Here is a 25,278-nt window from a genome sequence, read left to right as displayed (position 1 = left end):
AGTAATAAGTACAAACAAACAAAAGCAATAAAAAAATTTCTTCATGCAAATAAACAAGTTTGGCAAAGAATTCCATGCTTGTAGTATAATATTCTCAAAAAATTTCATGATTTTAACACCATTTTAACACAATTCGTTTAACAACCACTTGCTTGCAGTCTTATATTAAATCTTCAAATTTTTGTTTCTGTATCAACTCCATTTCCAAATTATCTATATTTGACCACATAAACAAATTCCATTTTAATTTTTTTTTTTAGAAGTAACTGCAATTTGCAAATTTTCTTGAAATATATAAAATCTTTAGAAAAATCTTTTATGTTTGCTGTAACAGCCATTTTGAATGAATGTGAATGAATGCTAATTAAATTTACTCATCATTTAATTAATTGATTTAATAAAATGATGAATTAGTTATGTTCTGCTACAATTATTTACGCTACAAACCCAATGATTTTGTCTACCATGTTGAAGCACCATTTATAGTTTGAGAAACAATTTTTAATGCATCCTTTTCTTTATTGTTTATAAATTTTATTTTACAGTTTTTAAATTTTATCTTACAGTAATTTCCTGGTGACTAGCTAGCTTTATAAAAGTTTTTAAACGACCTTTTTTTTTTTTGCTTATATTATTTTATTTTTTATTTTACTTAGTAAAAAAAATTGATTTTAAATTTTGGTTCTAATATAATAGAATAGTTGAACTTTTTATTGCAACCTTCAATAGCTTTGTAACTAAAATTCAGCAACAAATTGATGACCTCATATCATAGGTTTTAAGCTAATGGTATTTTTCCAACTTGTTAATAGCTGCATATTGTATCTTTGTAGCTACATAATGACAAATCTATAGGTAGTAGCTACATATCATAGATTTGTGGCTATATACTACTACAATACTATTGATACAATTATGACATGTCAATAGCTACATATAACTTTACAGCAAACAACAAGTTTGCATCTAGTCAATAGCTACATATGGTTGCTTTGCAAAATGAAAATTATATTTATTTTAATTGAAGGTACATCACTTATCTTTAAGAAAAAATTAATGAACATTCGAATACGGTCCATCATCAGCAGTTCGACGTAGTTTTGTCATGATGTTGGAACAGCATTCATATCAACTTGACCAATGCATCTTTTGATTTGGGTAATCAGTTGTTTGCAATTCTTAGCTCTCCAGTGTTTTTGTATACTGAAGCAAGTTTGTCGGATTGCGTTTTTTTGGTACATATAGGATGTTTTGGCTTTCTAAGAAGACTTGTGTTTTTTTAGCATAATGCAATGATGCTTTATCTGGACAAATTAAGTAATTGCCATCTGAATGATATTTTTGAAGAAATGGAATCAATATTTACTTCCAACATTGATTTTAGTATACTTCTTGATTAATAGCCAAACCTCTTGGTTTAAACAATGGCTTGAAAATTCCCCTCTCAGATATGGCAATGTACAGTATCACTTTCTGCTCAAACTTGTTTTTATATTTGTATTTTACTTTTATAGGTGTTGTAGAACTTTTATCTGCATAATATCAATCATTTCCTAGAACTTGTGTTTTGGAGAGGGGGAAGTAACTTTCGTCATCCAAATCAAAACATTTTCCAGAGTAATTTCCAGTCATCCAGTGGCATTGAGATTTTATGGTTGAAATTTGTTGCTCAGTGTATTCCAGTGCTCTTGTTTTTTTTTGGCAGACTATTCCTTGTTTTTTCAACAATTTGCAAATGTAAGGCTGCATTCACTTGAACTTTTCTGCAGCATCTCATTGACTTATTAAATCATTGTTGTTGAAAGCACCGTGAGGTAAACGAAGTCCTTTCTTGTTCATTATTTTAGTTGGTCTTCCACTACCACTTTTATGATTGGTTGTTAAGGAAGTCAAAATACAGTAAATAGTTAAAACTGGAACATTTTCGGTTTTAAAATGATTTACAGTAAACTTTTTTCTGAGATTTTGGTGCATTTGATAGAACTGCATTCTCGTAGTACATCTTGCTGATGCAAGACAAAACATATGATAAGTTTGTAAACAGAGAGAGTATAGTTTCACATAGGAGTACTTTTCTTTTTTCGACTTTTGCGGTTTGATTTCAGAGGGTTAGCATTATTCTCATTTTTTAGTTATCATCCATTATATATATATATTCACACACACACACACACACACACACACACACACACACACACACACACACACACACATATGTATATATTGGTTGAACACTATGAAATTCAGCAGCTTTTAATTGTTAATTACTCAAAAACTACTTGTCAAATTTTTTTTAATTTTTCACACAGAAGCTAATGTGTTGGTGTTTGATTGTAGTGGTAATAAGTATTGGTTATTATTGCTATCGGATTAAAATGAGTAAACAAATATTAAATCGAAAAAAAGTTAAGAAAATTTTCTTCAAAATTCTTCATTCTCACAAGTTGAAATTTCAAAATTGACTGGTGTTTCTCAATCATCTGTTGGGTTTTCTTTTGCGGTAATATAAACAGACTCAATCTATTGAAAAGCTGGAAGTGGAAAAAAGAAAGGATTTAAAGATAAATATTAAGTAAAAATCAATCATTCGCTCCATAAAGGCAAATCCATGTCAGTCGCAGAGAGATCTTGCGAGAAAATTTAAATGCAGCCAAGCTTTGATAGGAAAAGTACTTAGATCTCCAAAACTTAAAACTCCAAAGCGATCCATTAATCGAGAAATTAAAGCAATTTATAGTTCAAAAAAGCAAATTTTTAAACCGAGAAAACTTGTGCATAATTAAAGACGATAAAACCTATTGCCAAAAGAACTTTTCACAATCTCCAGAGCAGCAATATTTTTATCAGTCGAAAGGTAGATATATTGCTGAAAAATTCAAGTATATTCAAACTGAAAAATTTGCTCTCAAGTTCTTTATTTGGCAAGCAATCTGCTCCTGTGGTTTAAAAAGTGCAACATACATTACTCGTAAAACTTTCAATGCAGATTTATATATAAAGGAATGGTTAAAGAAATGCCTTTTGCTGTTTATTAAAAAGCTTGAAATTTCCACAATATTTTGGCCTGATTTGACTACAATTCACTACTCCAAGAAGTCTCTAGAATGGTATGAACAAAATGGCGTCAAATTTGTTCCTATGGAAGCAAATCCTCCTAATTGTCCTGAGCAGGGAGTTATTGAAATTTATTGGTCAATTATGAAAGGAATCTTATTGAAAGCAAGAAAATAAAAGATTTAATAAAATAAAAGCTGCAAATAAAAGATTTTAAGAAAATAGCTGACTCAAAAAAAGTAACTCAAAGCCAGCAGATGATGTAAGCAGATGATGTCAGCAGATGATGTTACTCGCAGAGATATTCAGATCCAGCAGATGGTGTCACTCGCAGAGATATTCAGATCCAGCAGATGATGTTACTCGCAGAGATATTCAGTTTCTATCTAAGCATCCAATAAAAGATGTAAAAAATTATTGAAATAAATAATTCAATTAGCTTCATTGTGTCAAAAAATTACAAAAATCTGTTAAGTAGTTTTCTCGTAATTAAGAACTAAAGGGTGCTGAATTTCATCGTGTTCAACCGATATATATATATATATATATATATATATATATATATATATATATATATATATATATATATATATATATATATATATATATATATATATATATATATATATATATATATATACACACACACCATAGATTTCCCTAATTCTGAACAGCTTTAGTTCACTTATTGTTACATCATTTATTTTTGTGGGATTTTTAAAAGGAAAACTGATTAATAAATTGGAAGACTGAGGTAATGAGAATATGAAAAAATATTTTTAAAATATATATTGATACCATTAAATTTTTTAATTGCAAGCAAAACACTTTTTGAAACCCTGAAAAACCAACAATATAAAACCGACTTAAAAAAAAAGACAATTTAAATTGCATACTGTTCGATGTAGAATTTGATGGTGATTATTTATCTGAAAAAAAAGTCAAAAATTAGCAATACTTCCTAAGATATTTTAAAAACAGTACTTTTTTGCTTAACTAAAATGTTTCCCAGATTCCGAACAGATTTTGGAATGCACTTTTTTTTGCAAAAGTTAGCGTTTTTACGCGCTAGTAATTAACAACAATATTTAACAATAGTACTTTAACGTAATGAACTTAAAAACTCATAAACGCTTTTAACTTTTTTATTGAATTTCTAAACGTCTTGTTTATCTTAACGTTTGTTAATGAAAAAATGAAGATCGCGAAAGAAAAATTAAACTCTGTATTGAGGCTATCAATAATAAGAAGATGTCATATTCAGAAGCCACTTTATGTAATAACATTCCTAAAACAACTATTTTTTGCAGACTAAAAGGAATAAATGGACTACAATTTTAACGTGTTGCGATGCTTTTGGAAATTTCCTACCTCATCAAGTTGTTTACAAAGGTAGAAATTTGATGAAAGCTTGGGTTCAAAGTGGTGCTTCTGGTGTTTATTATTCTACCAGCAAATCAGGTTGGATGGAAAGCAAAAATTTCATAGAATGGTTTCGTTCAATTTTTTTAGTTCACGCAAACAAACTTCAAGGATCTAAAATTCTATTTTTAGACGGCCATGCATCTCACATTAATTTTGAATTAAAAAGATTATCTGAATCAAACAACATAATTTTATTCCGTTTGCCAGCTCACACAAGTCATTTTTTGCAACCACTAGATGTTGGAGCTTTTAAAACTGTAAAGGCGGAATGGAAGCAAATTGTAGAAGTTTACTTGGTTAGAAATTCTTATTTAAGTTTAAGTAACCGGTAGTTTCCAGCCATGCTAAAAAAATTTTGATATTAATAAATCAGTGCTCAGTGTGCTTAAAGATAGCATTAAAGCCATTCTAAGAACAATTTAATCAAATTTATTTAAATTGCCGAAGAAATCAAATAAATATACAGAGTTTTCAATAGCATTTCGAGGACCAAAGATATATAATTATTATTTTAAAAAAATGCTGAAAAAGATGATATGTTAAAATCATTAAACTCATTTAATTTTCAAGCAAAAAAACTCATTTTTAATTCTGAGAAATTATAATAACTGAATTATAATAATTATAATATTGATTGAGTTTTTTCAAAATAGCTCTACTTTTTATTCTGTTTAGAAAGTAATTGTAGAAACTTATTCTTATTCATGTATTGGTTTATATTTTTTAAATCTTGATATGATTTGTTTGGATTTTGATACAGTTTTACATAAACGACTGTTGAAAAGGTGCAAAGCATTTTGTATCAAGAGTGTACAACTTGACTGAATATTGTCCTTTTTAAACGTACAAAGGCAAAGAATTGTAATGAGTGAATACGTATAAATACAATGAAATACATATCTGCATCTGCACAGTACAACCGTAGTTGTACTGTGCAGATTTGATAATTTACAGATAATAGAAAAATATAGATATATTGCTGCAATACTATTTAATAAAATTAACTGGTATACTATTTAATGGCGAAGAATAATGGCGTGGTTATAATAATGGAAGGTTATAAAATAATAATTTTTAGTGAGCAAAATTAAGAGGTTACTGAACAATGTTTCAGTCTGATTTCAATCTGAATTACTGCCATTTCAAAATACAACTGCCTAAAGGTTAAAACTGCATTGCTATATGATAAAATAGCACTACAAGCTTCCTATTTGATTAATGGGGAAGCATTCTCTAAGGCTGCAACCAACCTGATACTGATAACTGAGATTTCTTCTGACTATCGACGGTTAACTGACAGAAACAGGCAGTGACTGTGAAGATTTTTTTTTAAACTGATTTCAAAAAAATAATGGAAGCTCTGCACCAACACAATTTTATACCCTTACATTAAAATAAAAGTGATTTTAAGTTTTAAAAATCTTTTTATCTAACTCTAAGCTAGAGGTCTACGCTAGTTTAAATTATTTACTTTTTTAAATTGAATGCCATTTTTCGGGATTTAACATGTACGTTCGGAATTAGGAACACGTGTTCCTTATTCCAAACAAAAACTTGACTTTTTAAATTTAAAAATTAACAATATTTTTATAATAAATGTACTTGTTGCTTAATATGGTTCGATTCAGTTTAGATTCCAGTTTATTTATTTTAAAAAATTAATATAAAATTCAAAAAGCAAGCGGAGTTATTCAACTTTAAGTACGATTTTGTTTGGAATTAGGGAAATCTATGGTATATAAAATATATATTTACGTGGGTGACTCCCTGATAGTATAACACTGACGTGATGCTTACATATTAATCATACGATAGTTATTTTATTTTAAAGTGCGTTAATTACTTAAAAACAATCATGAGTCAAAACAAATTTATTTTATTTTAAATTTATTTACATTTTGCGTTACAATATTGTGTGGTGTAGTGGTTAATAAATTTGTTCATGGTGCCTGCATTCCAGGTTCTATTCGCATTTTTTTTTTTTAATATTTTTTTATTAGTTAACTAATTGATGCCAATATATTAATAATAATAATAAATATTAATATAATAAAAGACATGGCGGTTAATAAATAGTTAAGTAATTTAGTTAATAAATAACATAAATGCGCATAACATGTCTTGCTTTTAAAGAAAAATGCTATCGTTAATGCTCTTACTCTCGAGTCCTTAATACAAGGGTGGGGGTGGTTGGGTGAAGAAATAAAAGGAGGAGGTGGAAATTTTAGTCTAGATCTAATAAACGGAATAGGGGGGGGGGGGTGTAATAAAAGGGGAAGTGGGAATTTTTTTTTATACAATGTAAGTATTTTTTATGAAAAAGTTTAGTTTATAAATCCGAAGTAATATTTTTTACAAAATACGCTTAAAACTATTTAGTTCTAGACCTCCCCCTTTTATAAATTTTAATTGAAAATTAATAAAAAGGAGGGGGGGGGGGAAAGAGGGTTTAATAATCTTGGGGTGGGTGGTAAACATTTCCAAAAATTAACAAAAATCCCCCCTCCTCGTTTTTTTATTAGGGGCTCGAGAGTAAATAGTTTATAAAAAAATTCTTTAATGAAATTTTTTAACTTATTTAATTTATTTTTTTTAGTTATAAGTCAATTAAATTTTTAATTTTAATTTTTTTTCACTTATCAACACTTATTAGGTATGCATAATATATATAAGAATTATTTGCCTTCACCAGCTTCATTTCACTTATCAAAATAATTATCATTTACAAGTGTAAAAGATTGCTAAAAATGGGCACTATGAACTTTCTAGTATATATATATATATTTTTATATATATTTATATATATATATATATATATATATATATATATATATATATATATATATATATATATATATATATATTTATACATATACATACATATGTATATTCATAAATAAAAGTAAACTATAAAGAAAAATTCCTATATATATATATATATATATATATATATATATATATATATATATATATATATATATATATATATATATACATATTTATACATATACATACATATGTATATTCATAAATAAAAATAAATTATAAAGAAAAATTCCTATATATATATATATATATATATATATATATATATATATATATATATATATATATATATATATATGTATATATATATATATATATATTTATACATATACATACATATGTATATTCATAAATAAAAATAAATTATAAAAAAAAATTCCTCTTGAATTTTATTTGAGTTTTTAAGAAATATTTCCTAATATTAAAAATGTTTTAAACTAACATTTGAATACCATATATATATATATATATATATATATATATATATATATATATATATATATATATATATATATATATATATATATATATATATATATATATATATATATATGTATATATATACACACACAGTATGTCAAAAAAGTCTATCACCCCCTGATGATTTTTTAATAAAAACAAATTTTTATATGCTTAAACTTAGGTTTTTGACCCGAATTTTTTTTTTTAATATTTAATTTATATCAAAAAACATTTTTATAACAAGAAATTAATATTCTTATACTTAAAACAAAAATTATCCACTAAATTAGAAAAAGTCAAAAAACTGTATCACCCCTTAAATAATTATTTTGCTAATATAAAAGTAATAGTCTATTTGTGTGCCTTTTGCCTTGATGACTGCAAGACATCTTTTAGGCATTGAATTTACTAAGTTTTTAAGCCATTGTGTGTCAAATTTCTCCCACTCCTCAATGAGAATTGCCTTTAATTGCAACAAACTGGATGGCTTTTAATCAGCCACTTTAATTTTAAAAAGATTCCAAAAATTTTCAATCGGATTTAGGTCTGGTGAATGAGGAACTCAATCTAACATACTGTTTTAACTCAATCTAACATACTTAATACTGTTTTTCTTTAACCACTCAGTAGCTAACTTTGTTGTGTGTTTCGGATCTCCATCCTGTTGAAAGATAAAATTACAAGATAAGCCAGCACTTCTGGCGCTTGATCTCAGTTTTTGCTTCAGAATATCAGTACAAACCTCTTTTGTCATTATTCCGTCAATAAATTCGAGTTTGCCAACACCACTCCAAGTAAAAGCCCCTAAACCATCATTCGACCTATGAGTTAATAAGTTAGAAGTATATATCATATTGAAATGTTATAATAAAGCTTAATGTTACCTCCTCCATGCTTGACAGTTGGTCTCATACAGTTAGGATTTAGGCGTTCACCGTTTTTTTCTTTATTTGTGCATGATACCATCAGAACCAAACAAACATATTTTTGTTTCATCGTACCATAAAACTCTTTGCCATTGGTCAATAGTCCTATTTGAATGTTTCTTAGCCCAAGCCAATCTTTTCTTTTGATTCTTTTTACTTAAAAAAGATTTTTTTGGAGCAACTCTACCCACAAAACCTTGATTTTTCAAGCGATTGCAAACATTTTGAGGGTTTACAGTTATACCATAACCTGTTTGTAAATCTTTTGCAAGCTTTGGTGCAGATAATCCTCTTGTTCAACTTTTCAAATAATTTCTCTATCAATGCGTAAGGTAGTCTTACCAGGGTATCCTTTTCTTGGCAAATTTTTTACAGTACCGATTTGTTATATTTTTTAATGATATTTCCTACATTATTAGGCTTAACATTTACTATTTTGGAAATAGTTATCCTTTTCTACTTTTATAGTGTCTCAGGATCAGGTTTTTTACTGATTCATGAATTTCATATCTTTTCGCCATGATCTTTTTATTAAGAACCTAAAAAGAAAACAAACTTTGTTAAAATATTAGTTAGAATAACTTCTATCAATCAAATTTGTTTGTTTTTGGCTTTTTTTCTGCAATTTTACTAAGTTAAACAACAGAAAAGTTAAAAAATGATTAGGGGGTGACTTTTTTGACTTACACTTTTTCTAATTTAGTGGATAATTTTTGTTTTAAGTATAAGAATATTAATTTCTTGTTATAAAAAATGTTTTTTGATATAAATTTAATATTAAAAAAAAAGTGAGGTCAAAATTCTAAATTTAAGCATATAAAAATTTGTTTTTATTGAAAAATCAACAAGGATGATTTTTCAATAAAAACAGACTTTTTTGACATGCTGTATGTATATATATATATATATATATATATATATATATATATATATATATATATATATATATATATATATATATATATATATATATTAAACATAAAATTTACAAAAAAGCTACAGTTTTATCTTCTTTCATACCTGGACACACCAATGTTTGAAGTATACACTTACTGAAAGAAAACTAAGCTGGTCTTTGAGTGGTTGCAAAACTTTTTTAACAACATCTTGTTTCTGATATTGGAGTTGCTGCACCTGGTAAAGTATATGTTTAGTATGCAAACCTAGAATGTTTAGCTTTGGTCTTTGACCAACAAAGAAAATAAATGAATTGTTGTTCTTAAAAGTCCTTAATAAATCTAATCTATTTCCACCAACATAATAAATGTCCACCTGCAAATAAATTAACAACATGAAATATTTGAAATAAATCAAAGAAAACTTAACATTATTAACATGAATATGATGAAACTAAGAACTTTGTTGATAAAAACTTTGAGTTTTATAAAACTAAGAACTTTGATGATAAAATTTTGAGTTTTTATCAACAAAGTTCTTAGTTTCATAAAACTCCTCTATTTAATTCAGACATCATTCAAGCTGTCCAATTGGGTAAGTTTAAAAACCTATATAAATCAAGAATTCTGTGTTTCAAAACTAACTCTAAAGAAACCAGAAAGAATCTGTTGGGAATGTGTAAAAATCAAAATGAGAAACATTTTAAGGAGCATTATTATGTTAGACCTGACCTAACCAAAAATCATTTAGAATTTAAACTAGAGGCATCAACTAATAGTGTTGGGACAGATATATGATATCTCAATACCAATACTGACAAAACGAAACCAACAATGGGAAATAGTATTAATTACCTTAAATTGAAAATTATATGAATTTAAATGGTTTTTAATTAGGCACAAAGCTGAAGTATCAGTATGAATTTAAATATTCTAATGAAAAAGTTCATAAGAGGAGTATAGAGTTGACGATAGTAGTTACATTAACAAGGAAAAATACCAATAAGATACTTCAACCTAACAGCTAAGAATTATGTAACACAAAAATCGATATTACAAATAATTTAATACTAGATATAGAAAGGAAATTTTGATGTTAAAAAGAGTAAAAGATAAAGCAGATAATTATTTGAATCTAAATTAAAATTATTTGTGACTAAATTTAAATTAAACTCAATTAAATGTGATTAAGGCAGATAATTATGTAATGTTAATAGCTTTAGAAGCAAATGAAAGAAAAGAATTTGTAGTAAATGACATAATAGCTTTGGATGAAATCAAAACGTTACATGTAAATCTACTAAAATAGATAGTTATAAATTAGTTTATTTAGATATTTTAAAGTTGTGAATAGAATAATATCTTTTACGTTGTTAGAAATCTGAATTGTTCATTTCTAATAACTAATGTAAAAGATATTATTCTATTCACAATACTCTACAAAATTAGTTATAAATATTTAGAAATGGATAAAAAAAAACTGTCTGTAACATTTGAAAAAATAAAGAATATTGCTGTAAACTTGATCTATATAAATACAAATAAAACTCAACTTATAATCTTCAAAGCTCCTAGAAAGGAAAAAATTCCAGATGATTTTACGATATTTCTGAAAGATATAGACAAAACTCTTGTGTGAAATTATTAAAAGTTCATCTTGATCAACATCTTACATTTAAAAGACAGATTAAGTAGTAAAGAAAATGCCATTCAAGTCTTGGAAAAATTATTAAAAGATAATAGCAAGATACCACTTAAAATCCAAACTATTGGTCATTATCTGTTCCTGGGAGAATCCATCAAAAAGAGGCAAGAACGCATAAAGCATATTGAAAAAGAAGTAACTAGTTTATGGCTAAAGAAATTAAATTTTCCACAATTATCAAATCAAATGTAAGTCATAAAATATGTAAAATAAAGAAATTATGATCTATCGAATAAAGTTTTTCACATCACAAAAAAAGATGATGAACAGCTCTACAATGAGGATAAAAGGTTATATCATCTTCAGGTTGAAAGCAAAGGACAGGTTGGGTATATAACTGGGAAGGCTGCTAGTGTAAAAGCTATCCTTCCAAAAGAAGAAAAATGTGCTTGAAGTCTACTTCAACAACAGTAACGACAACAGCAACAACAACGGTAACGACAACTGGTACAACAACAGTAACGACAACAGCAAAAATCTCAACTTCCGAATCAGAGTCTTAGGCAGAACATTGAGAGCCTTCAACCAAATTAGAAACATCTTCTAGAGTTATTAACCAGCAAAGCAAGCAACAGTTGTTTGTTGACAGTTATCTTAAGATGGGATCGACATTCAGACGTTTTCACAGTCTGGTATATTCAGATCAACTATTAGATAAGCTATTTAACTTAAATAAGAAATAAAGAAAACACTACATTTAGAAAGCTGGTCACTGCACTTTGATGATAAATGTATTAGTCACCAAGAATATCAAGTGTTAATGTTGATGAGTAAACAAAGAGAAGTTACAAGCACTAGATCTACCAGACGGAAAAGCGAATACTGTTGTTAAAGGTATAATATAACTTATGAAAGAATATAATGATGATTATAGCGGACACAACGAATGTTAACACTGGAAGAAGGAACGGGATTGTCAGTCAAATACAAAGTACTAATATCAAATACTAATATTAAGCTAGAAAATTATTTGGTTTTTTCACAATTTATTGGTTGTCAACAACATGTTCTTGACCGAGTCTTTCGCGCAGTAATGCATGGAGGAAACAACATGTTGCCCAATAACGAGTGTCCGTTTATCATCGAACTTGTTAAGAATTACAAACAGCTCAGGAAGAATTTCAAGGATGGTAAAGAAGTGATTACTGAAACAGCAAGATGGCGTGATGATATAAACTTTATATATGATTTAATTCAGGTTTGAATTTTTGAAGAATCTGGAGTATTTAAAGTATATAAAGTTTCAAAAAATACCTAAATTAAATAATGCAAGATAGAATTCCCGAGCTATGCTAGCTCTTTTTGCATTTATTCTTCTACCAAAGTGAAGAAACTTAATACTTGACATTGTAGATTTATCTCTTACAAATGGGCGGACCAAATGTACAATATACAATGCAGATGATTATCAAAAGTTGTGTAGCAGCTTCCATGGTCACGAAAAAGCGTTAAACTCTGTGAAAAAAATTTTTAATCGAGAACCATCAAGACTGCAAATTCCTAGAACAAATCAGTGTGCAGAACGAGCAATCAAATATCTTCAAAATCTTTTTGACATCTGTAAAAAGAAGGAGAAACTCCAGTTCAGATTTATTTTGTCTGACGAAGCTTAAGAATTGTGTATTTACGATTTTATTAAGCTGAATACAACACAACTTTTTTCGAAATACACAGTAGCTTTTCGCACTTGTAGAATTATGCAGTTTTATATTTATTTGTAATTTAGAGTGTTAAAATTTAACAATAAACTGTTAAATACTTAAAAACTAAATAATAACTCTCCACTTGAAAAAATTAGAATTAAAAAAAAACGGTAATAAAATTGTTTAAAACTTTTTTAAAAAGAAAATCAAGTTTATGTAATTTTCATTACTTTTGTGCAAATATTTATCGATTTATGACCCAAGAATATACGGTCACAAAAAGTCATAATCCTAATATATATATATATATATATATATATATATATATATATATATATATATATATATATATATATATATATATATATATATATATATATATACATATATTTATAAAGTATTGCAACACTTTTTATTTGCTCTTTGGATTCATCATTTAAATATATTGCATAAAATTAACTTTTTTAGTAATCTTTTGATTTATTTTTTGATTTCAATCTAATGTGATCCGATGTGATTAAAAAATAAAAGAGTTTGTTATTTATATATTTGCTTAGTTATAAAAAAGGTAATTAAATATTTAATTACTATTATGTTCACGGCTTTCTCTCTCGTTTTTGTAGTTAAAATTTGTTAATTAAGTTTGACATTATTATTAGGGTACTGGTGATACGAGTGGCGGTTGTAAATGTAGAGCAAACGGCAACGTGCCATGCACCCCTACGTGTGCTAATTGCCATTAATCTACCTTTTTGCTTTTATTTATTTGGCAATAAATTACTTTATTTTTCTAATAAATAAAATTGTAAATATTTTTAACACTTATATGATATATTTTTTGTTGTTTAAAACTTGTAGATTTTTTGTCGGTGTTTTTTAAACTTATGCTTTTGATACACACACACACACACACACACACACACACACACACACACACACACACACACACACACACACACACACACACACACATAGTTTCCCAATTTTGGCCCTAACCCTCAAATTGAATTCCAAATTCAATAACAATATGTCCAATAAACTTGGAGACTCTCATAGTTCATTTCGCACAAAAATTAAAATGTGGTTACACCGCACAGTGACTCAGGACGATACATAGAGAGAAAAAACTATATTTTGTTACATTTTATTATTTACATTACAATTAATTTAATAACTTCGTCTAGTAACGGTTTTCCTCGATAGCTCTTATGTTTTCTAAAAGATATGCTTGATACTTTTGGATCTGATCTTACTAGAAGGTAGTGCATTTGATTCATCATTATGTTTAACCTTGATATTTTTGCCGTGTGCTTAAGTCTAGAATTTCTTATCTGTTTATTTAAACTCTCCGATGCATCTTCCAAATTGAAAATCTTCCAAATATACTCCGATTGGCAAAGGTAGTTTATGTGATATAGAAGAATTATGCAGTAGCAGTTTATGTACAGTAGGAGGCATAACATACCAGTCGTACAAACTCACTATACGTTTAGCTGTTCAGTGCAGTATAAATCTAATTCATTGATATTAATAGGATATCCACAAGATATAGTTATGAGAATATTATGCAATCTTTCAATTATATCACAATCAACTTTAGTAGTTTCAGAAAAAACTTCACTATTTTTAAATGCTCTTCCGGCAGTATTGCCGTCATTGGTATTTCCAGACCCAGTTTTAGGCATGTCAACATATAGGCTTAACCGTTCTCTGAAGAGTACCTGAATCTCTTTTTTTTTTAACTTTACAGATAATTTTTCCTCAATAGTCTTATCAGTGCATTTGACTGATTTCAAAAGCTTTTCACAAATCTCACCGTTTTCACCTGCCGTTCTCACAGCTATACTCATTATATCCTTATGTGATTTATCGGGAGTAGTGTCAGCTATCACAGAAAAAATATTGGAGCTGTTAATTTCATCAATGATCTGACTCTTCAATCCAGTTGCTATTAAACTAGTCATTTCATTTAGAGATTATGGGCTCGTGTATGTAACTCTATATGGACGAAGGGCTCTATCTTCAATCCAGGCTTTAGCGTGAGATTGTGGCAAGTGATAAGATTCACTATTGCAACAAAGTTACCTTGGTGAGCACTGTCAGACTCCCTAAACGCCAGTCCTTGGCTTCCTAAAGTCTTGCATGTACTGATAAGAATTTCGACAGTTTTTCTATTCTACACCTCTATTTTTTGCTCTTCTATCAGGGTAAGTCTCTTGGATTTATCAATAAGGTGATCTATATGTCCGTTTTTTATAAGAAAAAGACAATATTCACCTAATGCAACATTATGTGCTTGAGAGGTAAAGTGCGCCTGAAGCTTCCCAAGTTTGTCTTTCCCATAGCTATTTATCTTGGACGAAGATCTTACCCCAACCAATTTATCCAAGCATTTTCAGTTTTTCCCTTCTATTTAAAACCCTTGAGGAAAAGACAGCAGACAAAACAAAATATGGCACCCTTCTGGGTGCTGTGTTCTAAATGTTCAAATTTTTTGTACCACTGGGGATTAAATTTACCGTCACTTGGGAAACTAGTACGTTTTGGTTAGTGTGTCGTATTTACTCCTAACTGGAGTAAATGCGATTTTTGATTGTCCGTAATTGTATGTAGACGTAAACCTGGGTCATAGCTTATCAATGCTGATGAAACTGATTTGTCAATTATAATACTTTAGGCTTGATATCGAGTTTTCTTATAAAAGCGTTTCCTATTTCCAAAAGTTTATTGACATATTCATCACAGAGCTCGTTGCATTCACAATTTCAATTGCAGCGAGTTTTTTATTTAGTAATTTTTTTTTTTACAATATTTTATATTTTAAATGTCATTACAGTCTTTCAGATTATCAATTAAAACACCCAAGTTCCCATGAGCGAAAGCCAATTTGTTGTTTTACTGCTTACTTTAGTAGTATCCAAATTAACAATACATGTGTCAACCTTTTCTTCTTGGTCAGGAAACTGGGGTAAATGATCTCATTCAGAATTTAATTCTGTAAATTTCTCTGTTTGTTCTTAGACAACAATATAACCCAGTTTTTCCCCTTTTGCGTCCTTATCTTGAATTTCTGAACTTGCGTCCTCTTCAAATTTTTTATAAAACGATGTTGTTTCTTCTTCTATGGCTATACCACATGTTGAAGTTGGTGATTTAATTATTATTATGTCTTCTAACTTCGTATGTTCACTACTTTGTTTTTCATCACCTACTTCGACATCATTATCAGCATTCTGATGTTCGATTTTTTATTTTTTTGAAGTTAAGGAGGCAACAAAAGGATTCCTGGGGCTCTCACTGTTTGTATTTAAACCTTTTTACCACCATGAACAGACCTTTCATGACTGGGTTTATAGTCGTTATTAAAAACTGTTTTGCATACGCAACATTGTAATTTACATCTCATGCTTTTCATAGTTAGTGCTCTGGAAAACAAACGCAGATACTATAATTTACCGTAATTTTTAAATGAGTCAATGTTTATAAAAGTTATCACTCTTATGATAATAGAATAAGAATAACAACCTTATTATATATTCTTATTCATTTAGACCTTATCCTACAAACCTAATTCCGATTTAGCATACTGAATAAAAAGTATAGATCCTACTTTAGTTGACTAAAAATTGGAAGTAATGACAGGCGAAAAGTGTTCATATCAGAGTTCAGCATTTATTTTCTTATACTTTCTTATGAAAAGCTTTATATTAAATTGTTATATTAATAAATGAATCATATCATTTTATATGATATCATATCTTACAAAGACAGAAATGTTAAAATTAATGCATGGAAATAAATTTTTACATGTTTCAAAGTAGAAAGTATGCAAAAAAAGTAATAACTGCTTCAAGTTAAACATACAAACGTAAACGTACAACAAACGTAACTACAAACGTAAACAACAAACGTAAACTTGTTGCTGCCATTTTTATTGTTGATAACGAAAAAAAGTAAAGGAAGAGACTCCCCCTCCTACCCCTTTCCTTCCGCCTCCTCATAAAGCAACGCCCCTGTGATTAAGTATCAATTATTAAATAATATTGAAATACCTGAAAGTTGAGTCAAACGGTCTTCATCTTTATCTCGTACATTTTCATCCTATCGAGCAATTTCCGCAAATTCTATTTTTTCCAAGTTCATTACCATTCTCATCCATCGTAAAAAGAAGTTCAACATGGTATAGTCTGATCTTTGAAAATACTTCATTGCAAAAAAAATTGGCTTAAATACTTTTGTATTTTCTTCAATAAATTTCCAGATTTCATCATTTAATTAGGTCGCAGTTATTTCGATTCGTCCCAATCTTTTCATATATAGCAAATTTTTTAAATATGTCTGATGCCATAAAATACGTACTACCACATCTCGGAGCAATATTTTTGCGTGGTCTCTTAAGATTAGGAAAATTTGCATCATATTTAGGCGCTCGTGTATTTTTTATAAATTTTCTTATTTCAGAAAGAGCGGCAATTGGCAAACGTGCGCTCCACAAAACATCTTGGTGCAGATTGTACCAATATTGTTTTCTAACACATTTAACCTTCTCCCATGTTCTAGAGTTTGCGATTGTCTTTCGCTTTCGTCATCTGTATTTTCGGAATTTTCAACAATAACTTCTTCTTCGAGATTGACTCGATCAAGCAAATCAAAATCTTCAAAATCAAGCTTTTGTGCTTCCTCGACAAATTCATTACAAATAATCATTTGATTTTGCATTTCTTTGATACTTTCAGAAGCTTTGATCATGTTCTTACCTTGATCTGAACAAGTTGAGTAAATATCGTCTACTCCTTTCCCTACTTTCGCAAGCAAAACCGTCCCAAATTGTCGTCCGTGCAGAGTGAGCATTCCCAAAGTTTGATCATACAATTTTCCGTCCTTTTTAAACCGAATACGTCCAGAAAAAACATTCGTATTGAGACGAGACGCTGAATCAAACATTAATGATGGATAAACATTTTCTATGTCTTTTCCAATAATTTCATAAATTTGATTTAAGAATAAAATCTTTTGCTTTCTGACAACTCCATGTCACATCAAAAGCTTGAAAAGCTTTTCTAATTATTTCATTCTTCCCCATGTCATCAGCAACTGTCATTGGCAAATTTCTCATTAGAATTGACTTATTTTATTTGCAAATTTTTATATCAAAGTCATACTTAACCATTCTACGTGAAACAAAAATAGCAACTTTTTCAACGCTATCGCTATTTTTTTTTTTCAGTCACTTCAAAATATTCCTTAACTTGTTCGTTTTGCATCTAACTCTATATGCAGCTTAAATTGTTGTAAACAAGTTCTCAAAAAAAAAAGTTACTTTTTTTAAAAAGTCATCCTTATTACTTGTTATGAATGACGTTATCTATAATTAAAGACAAATTAATGTAATTGATAAAGACTGATAACAATTTACATCCCATGTAATCTTAATTATCAATTAAAATTACTTTAAAATCTAAAGCACTTATAATTGTATTTAGTTACGAATATGACACGGTTTGTTAACGGTATATCCAAATATTTACGGGATATCAAACATTTCATTTGGAGTTACGTGACAAAAAAACAGTATTACTTCAATACTTTTAAACATTTTAAAGATTGCTGTTTGTTTCAACCTGTTTACGAAAAGCAGGTAGTTTTTATTCAATGCTATTATATCAATAGTATTGACAAAATGCAACGTGGTCGCATTTTTACATGGTAAGTCGAAATGTGGGGAAATTTTTAATACTTTCCCTGAGACACTAATGATTTCACTCGTTTATCAATTTTATTTTATTTTCATCTGACTGCGAATAAATTATTTACAAATATCACCTTTTTTATATAAAGTTTAGAACCACAAAATAAATAAACTTAATTACAAGTAATTACGTTGGCGTAATTTTCCCATACCTCTACGAAGACCACATCATTTCAAATACATTAATGTTTATATTAAGAAACAACCGCTAATTGTTGTTAGTATCTTGGAAGACGTAATTCACCACACACTCCCCCGATTAAAGCTGAGACTTCGGCTTTAATCAGCCATCTCGTCTTCCATGATGGAACTGATTATTTGTCGTGCATTTAATTTCGCCTGTCTTGGTTCTCTTTTCAAGGTATCCTCTTCGGCCTTGGTTTCTAAATTCTCTTCCGATTCGATTCCGCTTTCTGCCCCACACCCCATTTCCAAGTCGCACACCAACTGAATTGGTCGTTCAATTACATAACCATTTCCAAGACGTATTTTAAAGCCACGAATAACTCCATCCTTCCCCTTAATGTTGTTTTCAATTCGACCAATGTTGAGAAGAGCCTTGTCCTTCACATCGTCTTTTATGAGTACCATACTTCCGACCTCTGGGAGTTTCACGTTACCTCTCTTTTCCCTTGCTTGTTGTCGTTCTTCCATTGCGTGCACGTACTCGTTCATCCATCTTTTCCTTAAGTGATTCTTACAACTTTTCACAAACTTGATTCTCCGTAATGCGCAATCATCCCTTGTTATTAAATCGATATCTTCTTCAAGCAAAACTGCCGGTCTACCCCTCATTAATACATTTGGTGTTAATACTTGCTTATCGAATTGGTCACCTTGATAACAAAGTGGTCTATTGTTCATAACGCATTCCACATCCAGCAATACTTCTTCCAATTCAAAGAAGTTTAGGATGCCTTTCCCAATTGTTTTTGACAAACTTTTCTTCATTATCCCTATTAATCTTTCAAACAAACCTCCCCACCATGGCGCTCTTGATAAATTAAACCTCCATTTTATGGCTGTGGTAGCAAGATAGTTTGCGAGATTTTCATCCTTCTTAAGTATTAGTAACCACTTCCCTGTTGCCACAAACGTTTTTGCGTTATCACTAATCATCATTTGTGGTGGTCCTTTTCTTACAACAAACTCCTTTAAAATTCTCTGAAATTCTCCTGCCGTTAGGTCATGACAAAGTCTAAGGTAGACAGCTCTTGTACATGCGCATGTAAACAGTGCAACATAACATTTTTCAACCAACTTCCCTTGCGCTTTATACTTTAGCGGACCGGCAAAATCAACACCTGTAACCGTAAACGGTTCGATATTTTCAGTTCTAAAACGTGGTAACATTGCTCTTGTTGGCGGTAACAGCGGTTTCACTCTATATCTCTTACATAGATTGCATTCACGAATGACCTTCTTTACAGCAACTCTCAAATTTGGTATCCAAAATCTTTCTCTAATGCTACTCATTGTATCTCCTACTCCCCCGTGTAACGTTTTCGCGTGATGATACTCAATAATTTTTAGAGTTAGTTGAAAACCTTTTGGTACAAATATTGGATTATACCCAGAGACTTTTCCATGACACCTCCAAAGCTGTTTTTCATCCTGTTTAAGTTCCACATTGGACTTTATCGCAACAGCTTCTTGTAGTAACTTAAGATTCACCAACTCCGCTTCTATCATCTCTTCAGCATTCAGTGGTCCTGTTATTTTTTCTTCATTCCGACAATTGTAAATAAACCTTTTTATGAAAGATGATATTCTTATGATTTTCCAATACTTGTGTTTACTCAATATTTCCTTAAATATATGAAGTCCCTTTATTTCTTCTGTTGCCATACTGACGTTCTCTCTTAAATGAATAGTTTCACATAATGCGTTCGGCGTTTCAAATATTTCTGGTTGAATTGGCCAATTTTCTTTGTGTTTTAACCATATAGGTCCATTGAACCACAAACTTGTTAGTTTCTCAGGACTTACTCCTCTTGTTCCAAGATCACTTGGGTTTTCTTTTGTTGGGACATAAAGCCATTTTACTTCTCCATTTAATAATATCTGTTGAACTCGGTTCCTGACAAATTGTGACCAACTGCCCCTTTCTTTTAACCAATAAAGTACTGCAGTACTGTCAACCCAATGATATACTTCAATAATATTATACTTGTTCAATGTCTTCCTAACGTGATTCATTAACTTGCTCAAGGTGTGTGCTGCTACCAGCTCCAGTCTAGGAATACTAAGATCCCTTGGTGCGATCCGTGCTTTCGCTACAAGTAAGTTACTGGTTTTCGAATATCGGTGGCTCACTGCAATGTAGATGCATGCACATACTGCTGATTTACTTGCATCTGAAAATCCATGGAGCTCCATTTCAATACTTCTTTCAGACAGAACGCTCCGCAGAATTGAAATAGTTCTTTTAATTCGTATTGCCTTGATCCAGGTCTTCCATTCTTCTGAAAGTTCATATGGAATTTGTTGATCCCATCCGAGTTTTAACAAGCATAGCCGACTGTATAATATTTTTCCAGTGATTAAAATAGGTGCACTAAATCCCAATACGTCAAAAACACTGTTAATGGCGGATAGCATTTTCCTTTTTGTTATCACTTCTTTATCTCCACTATTGATGCAAGCAGTAAAGTCAATCGATAGTTGATCCGTTTCTTTGTTCCAAGGAATCCCAAGTATTTTTGTTGATCTGCCCTCAGCGTTGCTTCCCAATTTGCTCACGTTGCTATGCCATTTGTGCAGCTGGAACCCAGCTTTCATTAAGATTTGCGTTGATTCATTTTTAAACCTGATAAGTTCATCTTCCGTTTCTCCACCTGCTTGTATATCATCGACATAAGTATCTTCTTCCAAAGCAAGCACCGTTTTAGGATAAATGTCCTTGTATTTTGATATATGCTTTTTAATGGTAGCACCAAGAATGTAAGGGCTTGAACTTGAACCAAAAATCACCCTTGTAAATCGTAAATCCGTTAATTCCATATTCTTTAAGTCCTTATACCAAATTAAGCGTTGTGCGTCTCTATCCATTTCGTGTATTCGAATTTGTAGAAACGCCTTCTTCACGTCAGCTAAAACGCAGAGTTTATTCATTCGATTTCGTACGAGTATGTCAAAAATTAATGGTTGCAGCGATGGTCCCACTTCTAGACAGTCGTTTAATGAAGGTGACTGAGCGTCTTTTCTAGCTGAACAATCATAAACAATTCTCATTTTTGTTGACTCGGCATTTTCCTTGACTACTGCTTGATGAGGAACGTAGTGAATAATTTCTCCCGTAGGTTTTTCTGGTGCCATTTCCAATATTCCCTCATTGATCTGTTCCATCATTATTTCATTATACTGTTCTAGTTTTTTAAGTTTTTTCAATCGAGTCGTCACACTTCCCAATCTTTTAAGAGCCAGGTTTCTGTTATTTGGTAGTTTAACAACACCCTTTTTCCACGGCATTCTGGTTTCATAGAAACCTTCTTCGGTTTGATGCAGTTTTTCGCTGAAGTCTTGGTGGAACATTGACTCACTATTTGTGTCCGATAATCCAAGTACTTCTAAACTACACATTTGCTCAAACTCATCACGACCAGTGTTCAATAAGAAACTTCTCTCAATACCTGAACTAAATTGTGTTCGTCTCCCAGAAAGAGTCCATCCCAACATCGTTAATTCGGCTCCGGGATCTTTATCCGGATTTTTTCCGAGAACTACCGGTTCCGTGGTTTTTATTCGCTGATAATCAGCCGCACCGAGTATAATGTGAACAGGTTGAAGTTCGTCACTCCCTTCATCATCGCTAAATTTCAGCCTCCTCAATTTTGCAAAATGCTTCTTAACATCCTTGATCATCGGATTCGGTAAAAAGGTGAGTGTTTCCTTTTCTGCGTTGGCGCATTCGACTTTGATGCTAAATTCCGGTATTGTCGTTGATTCTAGCGTAACCTTATATATTTCCACACGCTTGTCCACAGTTCCATAGAGCTGTTCAATACTTTTATATTCCTTTCGTGTAGGTTTCAACTTTAGTTTTGTTATCAAATTCGTACATATATAGGAACTTCCAGCACCCGTATCCAACATTATCCTTACTTTTTCACCATTTACTTTTGCGATCACTGTTGGGTGAATAGTTGTGCTTGCATTAAGCACCGTTCCCATGTTTTCTTTTTTATTTTCAATGTTACCATCCATTGTTGCGTTCCTATCTTGACAAATGGACGTGTGATGTTTTTTGTTGCACTTTCTGCATCCTCTTGATTTACAATTTACCGCCGAGTGTCCGTAACCAATGCAGTTGTAACATAATCTTTTGTTTGTTAAAATCTCCCTGCGTCTTGCAACAGTTAGTACTTTTGTACAATCTTCGCTTTTGTGATTTTGTAACCCACAGTAGACACATCCATGCTTTCCACTAGTTGCCCTGGTTTCTTTGTCATAAAGACTGCCATTGTATTGTTTAAACGTAGTGCTTCGATGTTCATAGGGCCTTGACTGAACGTTCGTGTTCTTTTTATCGCCCTTTGTTTGTTCGTCGCTCGAGTTAAAAGTTGAGTTCAACGGATTCCTTTCAATGTACTTTTGCAATTTTTCGACAAGTTGCTCCAGTCCCCATTCTCCCCATCCATCATCGTTTTGTGTAAGTATTTCACGAACTGGTCCAAGTTTATCCATCAATGAATACACGAATGATTGAGCCGTTTGTAGTTTCTGCATAGTTTTCAATGTTCGTACAGTTCTTGCAAGCTTGTTGTAAAAGTCGTGAACTTCTTTGATTTTGTACGAGCTATGTATAGCCGTCAATCCTTCCAAATCTTTAATCAATGCTTTGTGAACCCAAATATCTTTTCCGTAAGTTTCTTGTAGTATGCGTTTAGCTTCATCGTATCCTTCCAACGAATGAGGTAAACCAAGTATATCCTCCCTGGGCTTTCCTTCGACAAGTTCCAGCAAGTAGTTGAATTTGCTGATGTTCGATATGTTTGAGTTGTCAACTTCTACCGTGAATTGATTCCAAAATCGCAACCAGTCTTTATAATCGCCATTAAATTTTGTAATTGTGTACTTTTGAAGTTTGACAGATTGTTTAGTAGCTTCGTTTTCGTTTCCAAGAGATTTACGCAATGTTTCTTTCATTTTTAGTTTCTTTAAATACCATTCTTCTTCGCTTTGAAGTTTTCTCAATGAGGCTTGTTCTGCTTCTTTTTGAATCGTTAACTGCTGTTCCACTATTTGTTTTTCATACTCAAATTTTCTGACGCATTCGTTTTTATTTATCGAATCCAACTTGTCCACCATTTTGTTTTTGATTTCAATTGCTGCTTCTACTTCCATTACTGGTTTCGAAAGCCATTCTTCAACTGAATCGATGCTTTCGCCGTCGTCAAGTATTTTCCTGGTCAGCTCATCCTTTGCCATTTCAAATCTTCCCAATAAATTTGTTATTTTGTCCAGCGCCAAGATTATGCTTGATTTGTCGCCATTAATCGTGTTGCGTTCTATGTTTTTAATGTTTATTCTTATCATGCTGACTTCTCTTTGGTAAATTCGCTCTTGGTCCATTCTTTACTAACTCGTAGGTTTCGTAGGTCCTGGCAGGGTCGCCACCTTTTAGTGTGGGGAAATTTTTAATACTTTCCCTGAGACACTAATGATTTCACTCGTTTATCAATTTTATTTTATTTTCATCTGACTGCGAATAAATTATTTACAAATATCACCTTTTTTATATAAAGTTTAGAACCACAAAATAAATAAACTTAATTACAAGTAATTACGTTGGCGTAATTTTCCCATACCTCTACGAAGACCACATCATTTCAAATACATTAATGTTTATATTAAGAAACAACCGCTAATTGTTGTTAGTATCTTGGAAGACGTAATTCACCACAGAAATCTTAAGAAAGTAAAAAAGTAAAACAAGTTTTGTACTGTTGAATAAAAATAGGTGAAAAATAGTGAAAAAAAAAAAAGGTGAATAAAAATATAAAATGAAATTTTTTACATGGTAATAAAAATTTATCATTAATGAAAAACAGAGTAGTAAAAATCTACACCGGAATTTAAAGAAGGAAAAAAATTTTTTATACATTTTAAAAAAAAGAGTTTAAAACAAACAATCAAATACATGTCAGTTCAAAAAATACTTTTGTTACAAGATTTTTGCTTGAAGTGGGTGTTAGTCCTGTAATTCTTTACTTCAATGACGGTAAATACGATCTTAACAGAGTTTTTAAATTCCTTAATGTAAAATTTGACTTACAAAGTTTATTGGTGTTTCATCAAAAAGATACAAATCGTTTAAAAATTATGCTAAAAAAGATGACGTTAAAGTTAAAAAAAGAATATCATGCTTATTATACTTAGCAGATTTTTTAATATTTTAATCCGCTTGGCAAATATTTCAAAATTTTGGAAGAATAATGAGATGTTTCTACCGGGAATGACTCAATATGTGGTCTAAGTTTAACAATGAATTCTTCATTGTTTTTTGATGGCCAATTGTTGTGCTTTCCACGTCCATCTTAAGCTGACACTCCAGATAAGAGAATATTTGTTAGTTGCTGTACTTGAATGT

At 30.4% G+C, this 25,278-nt stretch overlaps 2 protein-coding genes across 3 annotated transcripts in view; one reads left to right on the top strand and one right to left on the bottom strand.

The window, feature by feature from the left end:
- LOC136072075 (ranBP-type and C3HC4-type zinc finger-containing protein 1-like) overlaps positions 1 to 13,788 on the top strand; it is a 73,253-nt gene extending 59,465 nt beyond the window's left edge. For both annotated transcript variants that reach the window (XM_065820253.1, XM_065820252.1), the window contains exon 12: positions 13,597 to 13,788. In XM_065820253.1, coding sequence (XP_065676325.1) covers positions 13,597 to 13,680 — 84 coding nt within the window. In that variant the 3' untranslated portion in view covers positions 13,681 to 13,788. The remainder of the gene's footprint in view (positions 1 to 13,596) is intronic.
- Positions 13,789 to 18,965: 5,177 nt separating this feature from the next.
- Positions 18,966 to 24,260, bottom strand: LOC136091825 (uncharacterized). Its single transcript, XM_065819538.1, has one exon. The coding sequence runs from the start codon at positions 24,258 to 24,260 to the stop codon at positions 18,966 to 18,968; it is 5,295 nt and encodes a 1,764-aa protein (XP_065675610.1).
- Between the last annotated feature and the right edge of the window lie 1,018 nt (positions 24,261 to 25,278).

Source organism: Hydra vulgaris, chromosome 15 (assembly GCF_038396675.1).
Source record: "Hydra vulgaris chromosome 15, alternate assembly HydraT2T_AEP".
NCBI lineage: Eukaryota > Metazoa > Cnidaria > Hydrozoa > Anthoathecata > Hydridae > Hydra > Hydra vulgaris.
Note: the sequence above shows the minus strand (reverse complement) of the source record. Positions and strands in the feature narration are given on the sequence as shown.

Excerpts from the sequence above, each read along its gene's own strand:
- LOC136091825 (XM_065819538.1), bottom strand. The coding sequence starts at position 24,260 with ATGGACCAAGAGCGAATTTACCAAAGAGAAGTCAGCATGATAAGAATA.